General features: G+C 48.0%; 1 protein-coding gene across 2 annotated transcripts in view; it reads right to left on the bottom strand.

The window, feature by feature from the left end:
* LPIN1 (lipin 1) overlaps positions 1 to 20,624 on the bottom strand; it is a 235,402-nt gene that overhangs the window by 156,364 nt on the left and 58,414 nt on the right. Inside the window, exon 1 of one of the 2 annotated variants that reach the window (XM_068280285.1) lies at positions 7,797 to 7,985. The exons of the other annotated variant lie outside the window; for it this stretch is intronic. Within the exon in view, the coding sequence (XP_068136386.1) occupies positions 7,797 to 7,874 (78 nt within the window). The 5' untranslated portion in view covers positions 7,875 to 7,985. Of the gene's footprint in view, positions 1 to 7,796; positions 7,986 to 20,624 lie in introns of those variants that run through there. 2 annotated transcript variants of the gene reach the window in all.

Here is a 20,624-nt window from a genome sequence, read left to right on the forward strand (position 1 = left end):
AAGGCTATCTAAAGGGGGCACATCTGGCTATCTAAACAGGGTGAAGGGGGGCACATCTGGCTAACTGAAGGGGCACACATTTGGCTATATAAAGGGGGGCACATCTGGCTATCTGAATGGAGTAAGGGGGCACATATAGCTATCTAAATATCTTTTGACTCCACTCATGATGACCATGACCACATTTTGATGTGTGGCCAAGCCCATTTTGTCCAGAGGGGGCGCAAAAACTGTCTTTGTCCCAAGACGCTGAAAACCCTAGCTACGCCTCTGCCAGGTAAATGAAACTTTTTTTTTTTTAAAACAGTTAAGGTTCCCTTTAAAAATCACAATACAATGTCAATACAATCTTAGCAGCAATGTCTGCTCTAGGGCCTGTACCGCAGACTGCGTTGTACTGTGTTTTTATATGCGCATGCACTTTTTCAGTCGCAAATAATGAAAATGGTGATGAACTATACACAGTGGTGCGATGCAATTTTTGAAATTCGCAGTCACTGTAGCACTTTTTTGAGCACTTCGTTCGAAAAATCGCATAGAAAAATGCGATTGCATTGCATTTTTTCAACATCAAATTCCAGGAGACCTTGCAACTTCCTGTTGAAGAACTTTAAGCCAATGACAAGAAAAACGCGAATCCATTAAAAAACGCATTGCAAAATGACAAGCATGCAATTTTGTCATATGCAATTTTAAAATCGCTTGCCAATATTCAGTGTGTACCGGCCCTTAGGCCCTATCACATCAAATCAGCTGTATAAAATTGCACTGCAGGTTACTGCTGCAGTGAGGCATACAGGAAAATGAATATGCCTCACTCCCACTGTAGACGCACATTACCTGGAAAGCGCACAACATGCTGTGCGTTACTGCATCAGAACGCACTGCGCCTGATGTGTAATGCCCCATAGTTATAGCATCGAGTTGCGATGATATTGTCTGTTGGGACGCACAGGACTCTGCATGGAAGAGCCCATATAGATGGTCCATGAGATGCAACTAATTCCAAGTTGATGCACAATTATGTACATTTCCTATGTAAATGTATACATACTGATCGATAGATAGGCATCTAATTTATGACACACTATGTTCACTGCCTTCAGCTGCTCACGAAAAAGGGTAGCAGCGAGCAGTATGAGTACATAGCTATCCTTAATCAAAATGTAAAGAGGAACTCCAGTGAAAATAATGTAATAAAAAAGTGCTTCATTTTTACAATAATTATGTATAAATGATTTAGTCAGTGTTTGCCCATTGTAAAATCTTTTAAATCCCTGATTTACATTCTGAAATTTATTACATGGTGACATTTTTACTGTTGGCAGGTGATGTAGCTGCTGCATGCTTTTTTGGCAGTTGGAAACAGCTGTAAACAGCTATTTCCCACAATGTAACAGGGTTCACAGACAGGAAACTGCCAAGAGTACGTACTTTTCTTGTTTCTTGCGGGAGGGGTTTCACCACAATATCAGCCATACAGCGCCCCCTGATGGTCTGTTTGTGAAAAGGAATAGATTTCTCATGTAAAAGGGGGTACCGGCTACTGATTGGGATAAAGTTCAATTATTGGTCGTAGTTTCTCTTTAAATTAGAACTTGGGAGACTGGGGGTCCGTCGGCCATCACAATACTAAATGCCATTACGTCTGCGCACCTGATCAAGTACTTGCGACTGAGATTTTCCATCATGTCCAATCAATCTTATTGAACGATTGCGTACCAAAAGTGATCAAAAGATCGATCGGCCGGACTCCAACTCAATAAAATGAGTAAATCGGAAGGTCGATTGGCCTGCAAAATCACCTGATGTATGGCCACCTTTAGTTGAATTTTGACACCTGTCTGTTCCTGTAGTGCTGACCTGTCTGCACAGTGCTGGGTAGCAGTATATACAGTATTGATCTATCGCTGCAGTACCTCTCAGTCTCTGAAAACACCTGACTGTGCTGTTCCTATTGGCTTTACCTTTTTGTGCCTGCAGTATACTGTATGTCTAGGTCTGCAGCACTTGCCTGTATATGCAGTCCCTGATTTACATTATTATTATTATTTAGTATTTATACAGCGCCAACATCTTACGCAGCGCTGTACAGTATATAAATTGTCTTGTCACTAACTGTCCCTCAAGGAGCTCACAATATAATCCCTACCATTGTCAAATATCTATGTATGTATCATGTATTGTATGTATTGTAGTCTAGGGCCAATTTAGGGGGGAGCCAATTAACTTATCTGTATGTTTTTGGGATGTGGCAGGAAACCGGAGTACCCAGAGGAAACCCACACAGACAGAGGGAGAACTTACAAACTCCTTGCAGATAGTGCCCTGGCTGGGATACCAACCGGGGACCCAGCGCTGTAAGGCGAGAGCGCTAAGCACTACGCCTCCTACGGGATTGTATGCACTCCTAGGTATCTCTTCTCTTGTTAGCAATGACACCCCTGGTAGCATGTGGAGCGCAGTACAGGTTACTTTCACTTGTAGTGCAGATCATAGCAGACCTACTCGCTGAAAAACTAAGGAGAGTGGAGAGGAGAGTGCTAAGTCCCGCCCGCGGAGGTATCAGAGCCACTCGCATTACTGAGGCGAATCACTTATCATGATTGGCTGCATTTTTAATTACAGATTGCCCAACAAGCCCATAATAACCAGAACTCAGGGGCTGTAAGGGGCTGAAACAGACCAAAAAGCCTCCTCACTAAGATGATATGAAAATCAAAAGTTTGCCTTCTTAAAACAGAAGGTATTTGCGATTATTCAAGTTGGCGTGAGCTCTGAGGTGTCTCCCAGTGAATCACTGCTAATTGTGAGGATCCACTCGGCTGCCTGCGCATGCAGGCAGCTTTTTGACCACTGTTCAGGTCTGCATTCTGCAGGTCTCTGGAAGAGAGACCTTTTGCCAGTTTTTCAGCTTGCTGCTGAGGAATTTGCATACGTTTGTCATGCAGATTGCCTAGCCATATCCTTTGTAGGCTTGCTCTATATATACCATGTGATATCACAGACCTGGGCTGGTCATAAGGGTTAGTCCTGTGAAACACTCCTGGAGTGTCAGCCTTGTTCTTTGTTTAAAGATTAGCTTAGAGTAATTCCTGGGACTGTACTAGGCAGGTTCCCTAGTGCAGTTAGGATTGCATATCTGTTTTGTTTGTCTGTTGCGATTGTCCTGTCCCAGCGGTGGTCGACAGGAGGTCATTCTGATCTTTGTTCTTGGAGTATAGCTGGAGCAGCGGTTGCTACCAGCTATCTCATCTGATCTGTCTTGCCTGGATCGCACTCGCCTTGCGCTAGTGCTGTGGATCCATCTGTTCTCCATCTCTCTTGCTGTACTTGGATCGCACTTGCTCTGGCGGAAAGAACAGTGGATCCAGCTCGCTCTGTTTCTATACTTGGATCGCACTCGCTCTGGCGGAAAGAGCAGTGGATCGTATCTCTCACTTATTTCTGTTTTCGTCTATCTGTCTTGTCTGCTACGAACGCTTGCTGGAGGATCGGTAAGGTAACCGTTAAGCAAGCGCTCGCGTCCTCTGTTTCAAGTTTGTCTGTCGGTGGTTAGTTAGGCGTGCTTGTCTCTGTTGTGCTTAACACGCGGAGACAGCGAATAAACGCGTGCACTGTTGCGAATGAGTGTAGTGTTCGCGTTTAGTTAGCGTTTGTTATTTTCCTTATCTTCTCATTGTATGATTTGCTGTGCCTTTGCTACTCTCGTGCTCTGCCTTGCTGTAGCCTTGTGTCACCTCTGGCAATCGCCTCTCTCGCGATTGCGTTCCTACTTCATATCTGCTGTTGTATGTGCACCGTCGCGGGTTGGCGACTAGATTGGGGCACATACATACATTCTGTCCCTGTGCTCATTCTCTTCCGCAATCGCTTCTCTTGCGATTGCGTTCTCATTTGGTTTCTTCTGTTGTGTGTCCACCGTCGCAGGTTGGCGGCTAGATTGGTGGGCATACATACATTCCTCATCTGTGCTTATTCGGTCTTGTGTCGCTGTTAGCAATCGCCATCTCTGGCGATTGCCTTCTCACTTTATCTTCATGGTTGTGTGTTCATCGTCGCAGGGTGGCGACTAGATTGGTGGACACACATACCCTCTGTCGCTTTGATCTCTCTCTTTCGGGGCTGTCTTGCCCTGCGTTTCTTCCCTTCGTGCAATTCCTGTCTGGTGTCTGTGGCAGGGCAGAGGAGCTGTTCCTCTGCACTCCACAGCTCCACTTGTCGACAGGAATTTCCCTCTACAGGTGCATTGCACCTTTTGCTGGGTTCCCTCAAATTATACGCTTGTGGAGGATTTCCACAATCGTTACACTAATTAGGCAAATCATCTCTTTGTTGTCCCTGATAGCTAAACACCCCTCCAGCACCACTGGAATGCAATGATGTGTCAGCATGTTAACATTATAGAGCCACAATTATGCAACATGCATACAGACTGTTTCAGATTGGTTGATCCTCATCAGTGCATGGCATGTTATGGATCATTGGGGGTAGGACTTGCAACACCCAGAGTTACAGAGATTGCCCAGCAAGCTCATGGTGAATCAGAACTCCTAGCATTGTGAAAGAGACCAAAAAGCATTTTGAAGAGAGGCTTCATGATTGGCCCAAGTGTGAGCAGAAAGTCTTGCAGGACACGGGCTGGAAGTCCCGCCCACAGAGGTATCGGAGCCACTCACAGGAAGCACCCGCAGAGGTATCGGAGCCACTCACAGGAAGCACCCGCAGAGGTCTCGGAGTCACTCACAGGAAGCGCCCACAGAGGTATCGGAGCCACTCACAGGAAGCGCCCGCAGAGGTATCGGAGCCACTCACAGGAAGCACCTGCAGAGGTATCGGAACCACTCACAGGAAGCATCCGCAGAGGTATCAGAGCCACTCACAGGAAGCACCCGCAGAGGTATCGGAGCCACTCACAGGAAGCACCTGCAGAGGTATCGGAGCCACTCACAGGAAGCGCCCGCAGAGGTATCGGAGCCACTCACAGGAAGCACCTGCAGAGGTATCGGAGCCACTCACAGGAAGCGCCCGCAGAGGTATCGGAGCCACTCACAGGAAGCGCCCGCAGAGGTATCGGAGCCACTCACAGGAAGCGCCCGCAGAGGTATCGGAGCCACTCACAGGAAGCACCCGCAGAGGTATCGGAGCCACTCACAGGAAGCGCCCGCAGAGGTATCGGAGCCACTCACAGGAAGCGCCCGCAGAGGTATCGGAGCCACTCACAGGAAGCGAGTGGCTGGCTCTATTCAGTGACGACTGCAATTTTTAAGGAGCTCTGCATACTGTACCAACAATAAGTCCAGCCTGGCTGGGAGCCCTAAGATATACTTGAATCTTGTGGTCCACCAAATGGACAGAGTAGCTCCTTTGCAGCAGAGGATGTACCAGGGCATGCTGGGCCATTTCTAGGACAATTTCTGATATAGTAAACCACTTTCCGTGGTCCCTTGGAGTTTACTATAACGAGATTATAATGTACTATATCTATATGTAGGTGCAGGGCCGGATTTAACATAAGGCACTGTAGGCATGTGCCTACAGGCGCCTGATGATGGAAAGGCGGCTCACTCCCCTCCCCGAGCGCCTCCCCCCTCCTTCCCTATGCAGAGTGCTGATGAGAGTGTAAATGAGAGGTTACTCACCCAGCTCTCTGCATCTGGGCCAGATTTCTGGAAAGACCACAAAGGCCTTGGGCTGCTGGAAGAGGGGTTTCTACATATGAAAGAGGAAGCTGAAAATGGGGAGCAACACATGAAAAGGGGAAACTGATGCCCAAGGGAGCTGTTTGTGAAAGAGGGACTACAGTACATGGATGATACATGTGGAGGCGTGGCTACATGTGGAATGGGAGGGGCAATGCTGTACATAAAAGGGGAGCCCAAACATACTTGGCCTAGGGGCACAAAACATATAAATCCGGCCTTGTGTAGGTCTCAGCAGCACCTGTCTGTTTCTGCTTTCCCCGGTTGACTCTTAGTATACCTGGGTGCTTGTGGTTTATGTGGTATATGTTGTCTCTGCTGTACTTGACTCTGCTGCCCTCTGACCCTGTTTATTCTATTTTACTGTCTGGAGAGACATCAGGGAATAATTCAGGCCACTGTGCACAAGGATGTACTCTGTATCCTGATTACATCAGTCTTATCTTCAATATAAATCCAGGTCACAGAGTTGTTGAAATGCAACTTGGTGGGAATAGGATCAGTTAGCATGCAGGCCTGCTGCTTTCCACATTACCAGGAACAAGTACACTATCTTCCATCAACATTATCTGTAGAGCAGTCTATCACTCATTATTCATTATGTGCTGACACTTAAAGGGGAACTCTAGTGACATATAGTGGAATATAGTAAATTATTCAGGATACCCACTTTTACCTCAGTTATCCTGGTCTCAGCATCAGAAACACTTCCTTTATCTATATATTGCTGTAAACGAATTATGCTCGCAAACCAAGTTTCCACTGTATAGTAGTATGTAACTCCGCCCTCCCGGTGATGAATAACCTGGGCTGCTTATTATGTGCCTGACACTTCCCAGTGCACTCTGAGAGAACAGGTGTTGTTTCTGCTTACTTCAGAACAAAATCAAACATTCCCCAGTGATGCACCTGCCAGCAGTAAAGCTGTCCCCACCTGTGATAAGTTTCACAATGTACAGTACGTAGATAAATACTTACTCTACTAAAATAATATGTGAATTGTACTGTCCACATTTTGATTTTAGTGATTTTTCTACAGTAAAAAAGAGAAAATCCTTCTTAGGATTCTCCATTTAAATAGAGTCTGAAGCGAGAATAAATCTCGCTTCAGACCTCATAGATAGCAGGGGCATGTGTGCCCCTGCTAAAACGCCGCTATCCCGTGGCTTAACAGGGGTCCCTTCACCCCCAAATCCCCTCCGTACAGCGGAGGAGCGCTTCCGCATTGGGGCAGGGCTAACCGCCGCAGCCCTGCCCCACGCGCCTCTGTCAGACGCGTATCTCCGCCTCTCCTCCGCCCCTCTCAGTCTTCCTTCACTGAGAGGGGCGGGGGAGAGGAGGCGATGCTCGTCTGATAGACGCGCTGTGAGGCAGGGCTGCAGCCGTTAGCCCTGCCTCCAGGAAACGAAAATTTCACGACCAAGTTTGCGACCAAGGTTTGCGGGGGTGGGTTCGGGGGTGAAGGGACCCCCGTTTAGCCGCGGGATAGCGGCATTTTAGCAGGGGCACACATGCCCCTGCTAACTATGAGCTCTGAAGCGAGATTTATTCTCGCTTCAGAGTCTCTTTAACTGTCTGTTTCTATCTTGAAGCCAATCCTGATGTAATTTCCTCCCTTACTCTCCTCTGCCTGATTGCGTATGCATTGCCCGCCCTCGTCCCATTCTTCAGGCACCCAGCTCTGCATTAGAAAGTGCATTGTCTCAGCATGAGAAATATTGGCCAATCAGAGAGGAACAGAGGTGTGGCAGGGGAAAACAGGAGGGAAAGAGGCTTCAGCCAATCAGGCTGCATTAATTAAGTCTGAGGGGAAATAAAAGAGCAAAAAAAAGACAACCCAGCATGCCCTGCAACTTCCTTTGTGCGGCCGATGTACCAAATAAGAGTAAGGTAAACTAGGGAATGATCATTTATCATCAAGAAAAGTAACAGTGAATTTTAACTTTTCGATTGCCTGGTTAGCATCCTTATTACTTGTTTACCGGATAAAAATAAAGAATTGATTTTTGATTTTATGCCCGACAGTTACACTTTAAAATAGTTTGTAATCTGCTGGTAACCTTTTGAGGAGTAAAAAAAAAAAAGTTTACAAACCGTAGTCTTTTTGACTTCTGACTCGGACAACAAGCTGTTGGACTTCAAGGAATGTAGGATTTGTTTGACTCTCCCCATGTTGCAGTGCCGGATGGCGCAGGTTTGGTAGATCCAATATTTAGAGAGCTCCAAGAAGGATGTTGGTATCCAAATCTACCCCATGTCTGTGGTATTCCCCATCACCTAGAAACACTGTGACCACAGAATCAGAGTGGACAGCAGCCTAGCCAGACAGAATAGAGCTGGGCAGGCAGCATGTTCCAGTAGATGTGTGTGGCTTGTCAATGATGCTAGAAGCTCATTCTCTGGCCAGAGCAGAGAGAGGCATCAAGCGTGAGCACAGAACTCAGCAAGAATACTGATAGAGAGCATAGTCACACACAGGTCCGGAGGGGCACTCAGGCCTTTTTAATTTTAATTTAATTTTTTTTTCCAGTTAGAAACTACAAAGGCTGAATGTGGAATTTTGTTTCCTCAACAGATCCCACATCTCACCGTATCTGATTTTATGATCTGAAAAAAAAATTGTTGGAATCTGCAGTTCTGATCTTATTAAAGCTGCAGGATAAGCCATATACTATACCAGGACAAAAAAACAAATATATAAGTAGATAAATATTTGTTTTGATTACGTAAGATATGCATTGTACGGTCAACCTTTTTATTTCAGTGAATTCTATATAGTAAATAAAGAGAGAGCTGTTCCAGACATTTTCCATCTATACTGCCTCTGACTGAAGCCAATCCTGATGTCATTTCCTCCCTTACTTTTTTTTTCTCCTAGAAACTGCACTGTCATATCTATCTTGCTTTGTTAACAGGTGAGCACAGCATAGATCGTGTTTCAGAAACTTCTGAAGGGGTGAGGTGTATTTCCCTTCTCAGCCTGTCCCACTGAACAGCCTTCAGCCAATCAGTGAGGAGCAGGAATGTGGGAGGGCAGATAACAAGCTTCCTTCTCCCTGGCAATGTGCTAGAAAGGAGCCAGGCTGACTGCAATATGTATAGCTAGAGGTAGTGTGTAGGTTATCTAGTAAGGGGTACAACTTGGCCAGAGGTTAAAGGGGAAATAGCCTAAGTTAAAGCATTGTCAGAAAAAAAGTTAATTTTGATGGAGTGTTTAAAGATTTTAGAGGTTGGGGAGTGACGGATGTGTTGTGGAAGGGGATTCCAGAGGAGTAAAGCATGTGAGAAATCTTGTGTAAGTGATTAATTGGGCGGCACACATATTCCAGTAAGAGATAATACAGAATACTCAGAAAGGTCATGGTGACACAGAACCACTAGGAAAGTATAAGGGATTACCCCAGCGCATATATGTAATAAAGGCGCCTGCGAAAAAAGGCACAGGGGTTTCCCATTAGTAGAATATTGCAAAAATTAGCAATAGTCTACTGCTGAACTCCGATAGTAAAATATGGGTAATGTTTAACAATGTTTTACTATGGCTAAACCTAACCCTACTCTCACTCAGAACCCTTCCTAACCCTAAGACCCCCCCTGATGATGCCTAACCTTAAGACCCCCCTGGTGGTGCCTAACCTTAAGACCCCCCTGGTGATGCCTAACCTTAAGACACCCCTTCGTGGTACCTAACCCCGAGTTCCCCCATTGGTGGTTCCTAACTCAAAGACCCCCCTGTTGGTGCCTAACCCTACGACCCCCCTGGTGGTGCCTAACCCTAAGATCCCCCCCTTGGTGGTTCCTAACTCTAAGATCCCCCTGGTGGTGCCTAACCCTAAGATCCCCCCTTGGTGGTTCCTAACTCTAAGATCCCCCTGGTGGTGCCTAATCCGAAGACTCCCCTGGTGGTTCCTAACCCTAAGACCCCCCTGGTGGTTCCTAACTCTAAGACCCCCTTGGTGGTTCCTAACCCTAAGACCCCTCCTAAACTTTAATTTTAACCCCTCTGCCAGAAAGACACGATTAGTGACAAAGAAGGTAAATTTAGGCGCCCATGCACCCGAATTTCCCCTGTTTGCCGCTAATCACAGCTCTTATAATACGCACCTATGGCAGCGCCATTTTTTCTATAAGGGTTCCTGCTCCCTTTATACCTACTTCATATCTTAGCATCTTCCCTTTGTGCAATGTACAGGGGAGTTCAACTAATACTGCACGGACTCTGCTTTACTGACTGACAGGGTGCAGAGACAGGTGGATTACCTGTCTCTACCTGTCTCTGCACCCTGTCAGTCAGTAAAGCAGAGACTGCGGTTGGAGATTCATTCAATCACTGTGCACTTTTTCCACAGCCTTACATGTATTTGCAAATGTGTGCAATTGATACTCATGTCTTTAACTACCGTTCATACCCAGATACACCCACTGCCTTGGCGTGTACGTGACAAATTATCCATTTATGTTGCACTTGGTAATTTGTCACTCCTCATGTGCTGCTCTGCAGGTGTTTTATGAACGGATGAAACAACACACCATTTTGTCCTTGACTGAAAACTGAAAGACCAACTCCACCCAGAATTGTATGGTAGTCTTGTTTAGCATGGGAATGAAGTGGCATCCTCTTCCAGCCCGAAAAAGATTACATTGAAATGGGGCCCTTGGCAAGACTGCACGTTTTGCCCAGCGCTGATGATCACCTGGTTTTCTTAGTTAGATTGGGGGGGGGGGGGGGGGGAGGTGTCAGGAATATAGCAGCTAGTTATGATGTTGGGATAATACAGGAGTATATTTTCATTTTCCTATCTGCTGTGTATTATATCAGAGATGTAGGTATGCCAGGCTGGAAGTTGGATTCATGGAGTTCCTGTATGCACATGTACATTAACTCTATCATTGTCTGCTTCTAATTAGGAAACACTTAAGAGCAGGGAATGCTAAATGGATTTGCTAGCCTCTGGCAAGGAGATGGCTAATTAGTCAATAGCCAGTCAGATCCTTACCTTTGATCTGCTAGGAAATAATGTCACCAATGTGTTGTCACCTGTAACCTGGAGTAGGGAAGTCTTTTGTTGTGTGTGTGTGTGCTACAATACACTTTTACATGTGGAAGTTAGATCTCTGGGAATTAAATTATGTCTGGAAATTTAATTAAAACTAGTTCCCGCCCTTCCAAACGGGCTTGCAGCCTCACACCAAATCTCCCAGCATAAAAAGCAGGGGGCAGATACCTAAAATCAATCCGCTCCTGACGGTAGCTGAAGCTGGATGGACTCCCAGTCCAAGCTAAGTTGGCTCCTGGTCCAACCAGAACTGTGTCCGTCCACAACAACCAAGTCCAAATTTCTTCTATCTTGGTCCCTGTTTATTTTGGTAAGCAAATAGCCTTGTGTGTATCCTGGTAACTTTTATTTTGTAACTATTACTGTTTTTGTAAATCTTTTGTATATATTATTTTCTGCATTGTTCCACTTTTTTCCTGGAATATGAAATCGTTATTTAATAAGTTTGATTTCTGCTGTACTAAACTAACGCCCATAGCCTAGAAGAGACTTAAGTGTAACTGTGTATAAGTCCATGCCTGATTGTATGATTGAGCAACACTACCGTATAAGATTGTTATTGCATTGTGTGTATGGGGCACTTCTGCGCTCGACAGCAGAGTGGAAAGTCCCGGAGTGGCTAACAGTATCATTCGGAATGACTGTTAGTGGTTTTGATTCACTACAGTGTAAGATTGCAATTGTGCGTGTGTGTGTGGGGCGTTTGTCATACGTTGGCCTAAAGCGCGCAGCTGACCCAACGTACGAAAACGCCAGTGTGAGTCGCTCGACAGCAGAGTGAAAGTGTCTAGCAACAGCTAGTGGTGGCAGTGAGAAGTGTTTGAGGGGTCACAGCCTTGTGGTAGCTCGACTAAGGCTGCTTCCCCTTTCGATCTGGTCAAACCCGCAGTCGGGAACCGTATACGCAGGCGTGCCGCGGGCCGGTTCCTGACAGGGGGCTAACATCCACCAGACCCCTATACTCTCTGCAGGCCATAGGCAACTGCCTAGAATTGCCCTGTGGATGATCCGGCTCTGCTTCCAGGTTTTCATTGTGGTCATTGCCTTCAATTCTGATGACTTTATCGAGAAATTACTGAGCACCGTCAACACATGTCAGTAAATGTCAATTCATCAATGTTACAGCATTTGGTAACACACAGGAATGTATTTGATCATTACCGGCTGTTCTTAGGTTCAAAAGGCTTCCGTGTGGATATCCCTCCGACTGACAACCACAGAGAGCCAATAGGGACAGTTCTCTCTCCTTTGCAAGCCCCTGTCTCCTCCGTGATAGGAAGCGCAGGCTTTGTGGGAGGGTCTAGTTTTCCTACCCCCCAGGCAGCGAGCAGAGAGAAAGAACAAATGATGTTTCCTCTGCCTCCCTTCGGCAGTGTAACCCGTTGAGTTCCTGTTGGAATATGCGGAGATGCTAGTGGGAGCTGGTGGGAAAATGACCTAAGTAGGGCATGTGTAATGTTTCTTGGCAGTTCATCTAAGCTGTGGCAAGTAAATAAAATGTTGAGACCAGGGATGCTCATCTGGATTCCGGATATCCGTGTAACCCGGATATCCGAACTTTTTTACGCTATCCAATTCAGATTCCGGATTTTTAAAACATCAGTTTAGCTATATGTGGATATTTGGCCGCATAACGCGGATACCCGCGAATATTGCCGATATCCGGATCCAAAATACTGTAACTAAGGAGATGACGTCCTGGAGCCAATCAGAGGGCTCCAAGCAGAAGCCCTAGCAACCAACCACAGAGGGGAACCCTGGCCAGCCCCACCTCATTGAGCCAATCAGAGGGTTCCCAGCCTAAACCCTGGCACCCAATCACAGGAAGGAACACTGGCCAGCCCCCCTGTATAATAAGGAGGGCTGCCATGATGAGACATATCGTCTTAGCTTGCTGAATGCTCACTGAGAGACATGCAGTGCTGGTGGCCTAGCAAGGGCTGTACACAGTTATAAACCTAAAGCTGTTCAGTGATTAACCCCTTCACTACTATCTCTACACTATTGTTAAATCGTTAATTAGCTTGATTGATGTCATAGTGTGACAGTTAGAGTGTGTGCTCCAGTGCTGCTGGGCCTAGCAAGGGCTGTACACAGTGATAAGCTGTTCAGTGATTAACCCCTTCACTACTATCACTACACTATTGTTAAGTCGTTAATTAGCTTGATTGATGTCTTTGTATGACAGTCAGAATGTGTGCTGCAGGCAGCTGCTATGTGTCCGCGTGGATAGCCCGGTTAATGCATTCGGATATCCGCATGAACGTGGATATCAGAAAGTTCGAATTCGGATATCCGATCCGGATATCTGGGAACCCGGATCCGGATCAATTCGGATTTTGAAAAGGGGTATCCGAGCACCACTGTTTAAGACTAATGGGACAGAATCAGAGCAGATTCAGAGTGAGCAGAGGCAGTATAACATATATAAAGGGATGTCGGGATGCCTCTTTTCTATTGTAACGCCCTCACTGCACAGAGAACAGCGTAACAACACAGAACTGCTGTTACCACTTCGGTACATTACTTCGGCGCGTGCGATCTCCTGCAAAACTCCGCCCCAGGACTTCACGTGGAGTGGTCCTGGGGCTGCTGCCGCGTTCACGCTAATTGGCGTGGAGCGGTCGGCAAGGGGTTAATCTATCTCTGACCCTGAGAAACAATATCCTATCTGTATATTACCAACTCATTTGTTATTGATGCTTTCAAAACTAATAAGTAAACTACAATCTATTCACAAGATTGAGGGAGGCAAGAGAGCAAGCAGTGTAAAAACAGCACAGGAGATTTCAGCGCAGCAGGGACCACCCTAGGCCGTAATAGGAATTACGACTGTAGTGGCACTCAATGAGTAATTCGGGCGCCGTCGAAAGACGGAGCTCAAATTACTTCAAAAACAGTGTAATTTGGCCGCCAGCAATCGCTGGAAGCCGAATTACATCATTCCACACTATCCATGGTGGCCTGGAGGGGGAATAGTAAATAATGCCGCTGTGACTTTTCCAGGAGCAGACTGAGCCGTTTATCGGCTTTACCCTGCTCCCAAATCTCCCGGCGGCTGATTCATAGGTATGCAGCAAGAGGTGCTTTGCCTTGGGGAGTCACATTGGCCACAAACTGCCCTGGGCGCCAATAGAGGTTGGACAGCACTAGTCAGTGTACTGAGTGTAATTTCTATGCGCTTCCTCATATCTACTGACTTCATAACAACAATACATATCATCATCTGCACGATTACTGGATGTTTTCTCATCTACAGAAGGAAGTGTTAGGGTGTGTTGTTGTGACATGCCCCTTGCCTTGTTATGTATTGTGCAAGCAGGAAAACACAAAGTGACACAAGCACTGTTACACAAGTTCAGTTACTAGGTCCTTCACCCAATCCTCACATAATAGACATACATGCAAAACAGTCTCCGTGAATCACATCGGAGCAGCAAATAACCATCCCCTGTTTGTTTGATAATTATTCCTGTAAGTGTGCAGTCACTGGCGTGACACCAGCCGCTGGGACAGGAAAATCAGGTTCTCCTAACCAAAAACGTAAACACTTGAATTATGTAAGCCGCTGAAGAAAAGGAAGCAATTTATTACTTCAAAACTTCCGTCCAAAGGACCATCATAGTGCAAATGTACTATACATAGTATAAGTGTGCAGCACAGGAGTGACACATGCAAGCAGGCGTGAGGTCAGTTTAAAGTGTACCTGAGGTTATGTGACATGATGAGATAAACATGTGTGTGTACATTACCTTACTTATTAATAACCAGGCTGTTTAGATTTTTTTTTAATTTTGCTCCCTAAAAGAGTTAATTTTCAGGCATGCAAGTGACAGTATATAGAAAACCTCACTGATAAGCAAATTATAGCTGTAAAAGTTTTCCTGGAAAAGTACAACTTCTGAGGGGAGGGGAGAGATAGAAAAAGGTCAAAAGTTCATTGTATTTTAACGCTGGGACACCTAATAGACTGCCATTGAGCAAAGACAATAAAACATTCAATCTTCTTTGTAAATGTTTAAAGGAAACATGTAAGGCGTTTTAAAAAAAAGAGATTAACTTACCTAGAGCTTCTACCGGCCCACTGCAGAAGTCCTCTGCCCGCACCGGGACAAAACGATCCTCTGGTCCCCTGCTGCGGCCGAGTTTAATTTTCAGTGACTGAGCCTGTCGCCGGTTTGATAAATCCTATTAGGACAAAGAGGCACATTCTGCATACAATGCTAAGCCTCCTCTACAGCACGGCTCACCGCCGCTCCCCCGCCTCCTCCACAGCATGGCTCCCCGCCTGTGCCTATTCCCTCCCCGCCTCTGTAACCTTCCTCCAATTGGCTTACGGAGGCGGGGAGGGAAGGGACATAACGTTTAAATTGCGTCCCTAGTACAATGTATGGAAATTAAGGTGTATTTTTTCAATTTAGTGTTTTTTTATACTATAAAAATAATTAAAAGCCTTTATTTTCAAAAGCAACAGTAATATACCCTCATGACATACACATTTAAAAAGTCCCCAAGGTAACTATTAATGTAGTTTTTTTTTAAAATGTTGTAATTTTTTTTATATTATGGGGTAGGGGTGGATGGGGTTAAAAAAATAATAAATATTTAATAAAAATAATAAATATTTAATAAATGTTTGAATGTAAAAGTGTCTTATGGTGTATTTGGGTGTATTTTACTTTTTGGCCACAAGATGGCACTACACTTAGTTCACCGTCTGCTGTTTACAGTAGATAGGAACTAAAGTGTGTGTAACAGTTTCCTTGCAGTTATGAATGAAAGCTGCTTCTCGCTCCCATTCATAACAGGCACAGTGTTCAGGGTTGATTCTCCTACCCCCGTCACGGAAGAACAGGGATGCAGTGATGGCGAACATAACGGCGCGTGAATCGGGATTGGCGGTAAGTAAACAGTGCCTATGTATGTATATATATATATATATATATATATATATATATATATATATATATATATATATATATATACGCCCCTGATCTGCTAGTGGTATACACAATATATACGTACCGAGGATCCGGAACTGGTTAAAATTGCTCCCAAAAGCACCGGAAAACGCTCATGAAATCGCTTACAAAATGCTACTTAAAAACGCTAGTGATTGCGCTAGCGTTTTGTAGTGGGTTACAGGCCTCACAGTGGTGCTGTGCGGTGTAATGGCTACTTTGTAACACAGCTTACCACACTGCAATGCACCACCTATGCAACCTTCACAGTGCAGCAGTAGTGTTACGGGAAAATGGGTTGTGGTATGGTAGCAAACTGCATGCATGCAGTGCATAATAGGTAAATGCCCGCATCAACAGGTACAGTAAAGCATATTTTTCATTCACTGTATGCTTCAATATATGCAATGTAACGTGGCCGTAACGTGCGTCACGAATTTTTAGTTCCGTTATAGAGGGAACTCAACGTCTTACCGTGAACATGGCCTTAGTATAAATCCTTTTGCCACAGTTGTCTCAGGTACACTTTAACCAACAACATATTTATGAAACCTTATAATGCAGTATATTTTACAGAGAAAAGAGAATCAAAGCAAAACAAACAAAAAATCTCAAGAGGAACAGTACTGTGGTCTGGGGCTCATCTCAAAAGGGTCATGTGGCCATCATGATCTTCTCACCCATAACAAGTGTTGCCAGAAAAACACCTGATCTAAAGTAGTGTTGATCGAACACCCAGTCATTCGGGCTCGGGTCGGCTCGGCCGAACATGGTCCAGATGTTCGGGATATTTGGCCGAACACCGAGCCTAATGGAAGTCAATGGGGACCCAAGCATGGCTGCTTTGCAGGCCTGAAAAAACTTTCAAAATAAGGGGGGGGGGGGCATTTACACATAGATCTTAGGCTCAGAATAAAAGCAGGGACTCATGTTTGCAGAGCAGTGCGCCAATTATACTTGACTGCCAATAAAACAAATAAAACTCCCAAAAAAAGGCATGCGTGTATGGGGAAAAACTGCACGCTTAAGGCCAATGCAGTTTATCGCCATGCATGTATAAATGTTATACAAATGAGATCCTGAAAAGGCAGGGGCTCTGTGGCTGCTGCTGGGCCGCTGGCAGTGGTGAGGCAGGGGCTCTGTGGCTGCTGCTGGGGCTCTGTGGCTGCTGCTGGGGCTCTGTGGCTGTTGCTGGGCCGCTGGCAGTGGTGAGGCTGGGGCTCTGTGGCTGCTGCTGGCAGTGGTGAGGCTGGGGCTCTGTGGCTCTGTGGCTGCTGCTGGCAGTGGTGAGGCTGGGGCTCTGTGGCTGTTGCTGGGCTGCTGGCAGTGGTGAGGCTGGGGCTCTGTGGCTGTTGCTGGGCTGCTGGCAGTGGTGAGGCAGGGGCTCTGTGGCTGCTGCTGGGGCTCTGTGGCTGCTGCTGGGCCGCTGGCAGTGGTGAGGCAGGGGCTCTGTGGCTGCTGCTGGGGCTCTGTGGCTGTTGCTGGGCCGCTGGCAGTGGTGAGGCTGGGGCTCTGTGGCTGCTGCTGGCAGTGGTGAGGCTGGGGCTCTGTGGCTGCTGCTGGCAGTGGTGAGGCTGGGGCTCTGTGGCTGCTGCTGGCAGTGGTGAGGCTGGGGCTCTGTGGCTGTTGCTGGGCTGCTGGCAGTGGTGAGGCTGGGGCTCTGTGGCTGCTGCTGGGGCTCTGTGGCTGTTGCTGGGCCGCTGGCAGTGGTGAGGCTGGGGCTCTGTGGCTGCTGCTGGCAGTGGTGAGGCTGGGGCTCTGTGGCTCTGTGGCTGCTGCTGGCAGTGGTGAGGCTGGGGCTCTGTGGCTGTTGCTGGGCTGCTGGCAGTGGTGAGGCTGGGGCTCTGTGGCTGTTGCTGGGCTGCTGGCAGTGGTGAGGCTGGGGCTCTGTGGCTGTTGCTGGGCTGCTGGCAGTGGTGAGGCAGGGGCTCTGTGGCTGCTGCTGGGGCTCTGTGGCTGTTGCTGGGCCGCTGGCAGTGGTGAGGCTGGGGCTCTGTGGCTGCTGCTGGCAGTGGTGAGGCTGGGGCTCTGTGGCTGCTGCTGGCAGTGGTGAGGCTGGGGCTCTGTGGCTGCTGCTGGCAGTGGTGAGGCTGGGGCTCTGTGGCTGCTGCTGGCAGTGGTGAGGCTGGGGCTCTGTGGCTGCTGCTGGCAGTGGTGAGGCTGGGGCTCTGTGGCTGTTGCTGGGCTGCTGGCAGTAGTGAGGCTGGGGCTCTGTGGCTGCTGCTGGCAGTGGTGAGGCTGGGGCTCTGTGGCTGCTGCTGGCAGTGGTGAGGCTGGGGCACTGTGGCTGCTGCCAAATGCTAATGCCTGGCAGTGGTGAGACAGGGCCTCTGTGGCTGCTGCTGGCAGTGGTGAGGCTGGGGCACTGTGGCTGCTGCCAAATGCCAATGCCTGGCAGTGGTGAGACAGGGCCTCTGTGGCTGCTGCTGGCAGTGGTGAGGCTGGGGCACTGTGGCTGCTGCCAAATTCCAATGCCTGGCAGTGGTGAGAAAGGGGCCCCTGTGGCTGCTGCTGGCAGTGGTGAGGCTGGGGCACTGTGGCTGCTGCCAAATGCCAATGCCTGGCAGTGGTGAGACAGGGCCTCTGTGGCTGCTGCTGGCAGTGGTGAGTCAGGGGCTGTGTGGCTGCTGCCAAATGCCAATGCCTGGCAGTGGTGAGACAGGGCCTCTGTGGCTGCTGCTGGCAGTGGTGAGGCTGGGGCACTGTGGCTGCTGCCAAATGCCAATGCCTGGCAGTGGTGAGACAGGGCCTCTGTGGCTGCTGCTGGCAGTGGTGAGGCTGGGGCACTGTGGCTGCTGCCAAATTCCAATGCCTGGCAGTGGTGAGAAAGGGGCCCCTGTGGCTGCTGCTGGCAGTGGTGAGGCTGGGGCACTGTGGCTGCTGCCAAATGCCAATGCCTGGCAGTGGTGAGACAGGGCCTCTGTGGCTGCTGCTGGCAGTGGTGAGTCAGGGGCTGTGTGGCTGCTGCCAAATGCCAATGCCTGGCAGTGGTGAGACAGGGCCTCTGTGGCTGCTGCTGGCAGTGGTGAGGCTGGGGCACTGTGGCTGCTGCCAAATGCCAATGCCTGGCAGTGGTGAGACAGGGCCTCTGTGGCTGCTGCTGGCAGTGGTGAGGCTGGGGCACTGTGGCTGCTGCCAAATTCCAATGCCTGGCAGTGGTGAGAAAGGGGCCCCTGTGGCTGCTGCTGGCAGTGGTGAGGCTGGGGCACTGTGGCTGCTGCCAAATGCCAATGCCTGGCAGTGGTGAGACAGGGCCTCTGTGGCTGCTGCTGGCAGTGGTGAGTCAGGGGCTGTGTGGCTGCTGCCAAATGCCAATGCCTGGCAGTGGTGAGACAGGGCCTCTGTGGCTGCTGCTGGCAGTGGTGAGTCAGGGGCTGTGTGGCTGCTGCCAAATGCCAATGCCTGGCAGTGGTGAGACAGGGCCTCTGTGGCTGCTGCTGGCAGTGGTGAGTCAGGGGCACTGTGGCTGCTGCCAAATGCCAATGCCTGGCAGTGGTGAGACAGGGCCTCTGTGGCTGCTGCTGGCAGTGGTGAGTCAGGGGCACTGTGGCTGCTGCCAAATGCCAATGCCTGGCAGTGGTGAGACAGGGCCTCTGTGGCTGCTGCTGGCAGTGGTGAGGCTGGGGCACTGTGGCTGCTGCTGGCAGTGGTGGTTAGGCTGGGGCACTGTGGCTGGCCTGGCTGGCAGTGCTGGCACCTAACCGCTAGCTCTCTCTCCTACCTACCCCAAGCTATACCCCAATGCGAATGGCAGAGCCAGCCATGCGTTCGGGTATTTATATACCCGACCACGTGACCCGCTCGGCCAATCACAGCTATGGTCACAGCCAGTTAAGCGAGGGGAGGAGACCGAACAGCGCGGCCGAGCACCATGCGGTGCTTGGTTGTGCTCGACCCGAACAGGCGAATGTTCGGGGAATAACGAACAGTGCCGAGCACTGTTCGATCAACACTAAACTGAAGTATAGTCACCTGTACTGGAGGAAGGGATGGTTAGTAGTTGGGGTCCCCCACATCTCTGGGTCCTTCTGCAATCACAAAGGCTGCTCCCCTATAGTTACGCCCCTGGTGGATGGGCTGTACATTTTCTGCTATACATTTTTTGAAGATCACTGGCACTGCAGCTCTGTGAAGAACTGACTCCCTCCCCCCTTTCTCCCCCTCCCCCCAACTAAAATAGCTTTCTTTATATAAATTATTTAGCCGGTGTTTGCCCATTCTAAAATCTTTCCTCACACTGATTTACATTCTAAAATTTATCACAGGTGGCGACAGCTTTAGGCCTGTCAGGTGCACCTCTGAGGAATGTTTTTTGTAAGAATTCCAAAGCCAGTAAAAATAATGCCTGGTCTCCAAGAATGCTCTAGGAGGAAAATTCTGAATAGCTAATCAGCCCAGGCTACACATCAATGGAAAGGCAGGGCTACATTCAATATATATATATATATATATATATATATATATATATATATATATATATATATATATATATATATATATATATATATATATATATATATATATAAAATCATCACAAGGTGCGAATGAACCTTGTTTGCCAACCTTCTAGTAATTCAGATCACCTATATTTCATTAAAGGGGAACTGAAGAGAGAGGTATATGGAGGCTGCCATGTTTATTACCTTTTAAAGAGAGTCTGAAGCCAAAGTAAAAATGGCTTTTAAGCTTATATTCAGCAGAGGCATGTTTGCCCCTGCTAAAAGGCCGCTATCCCGCGGCATAACGAGGGGTCTTTACCCCCCAAATACCCCCTGCTACCTCCGGGGAGCGCTTCAGTGTGAGGCAGGGCTATGAGCTACAGCCCTGCCTCACACGCGTCTATCAGCGGCGGATCTCCGCCTCTCCCCAGCCACTCTCAGTCTGCCTTCGCTGAGAGGGGCGGG

Source organism: Hyperolius riggenbachi, chromosome 4, assembly GCF_040937935.1.
Source record: "Hyperolius riggenbachi isolate aHypRig1 chromosome 4, aHypRig1.pri, whole genome shotgun sequence".
Taxonomy (NCBI): domain Eukaryota; kingdom Metazoa; phylum Chordata; class Amphibia; order Anura; family Hyperoliidae; genus Hyperolius; species Hyperolius riggenbachi.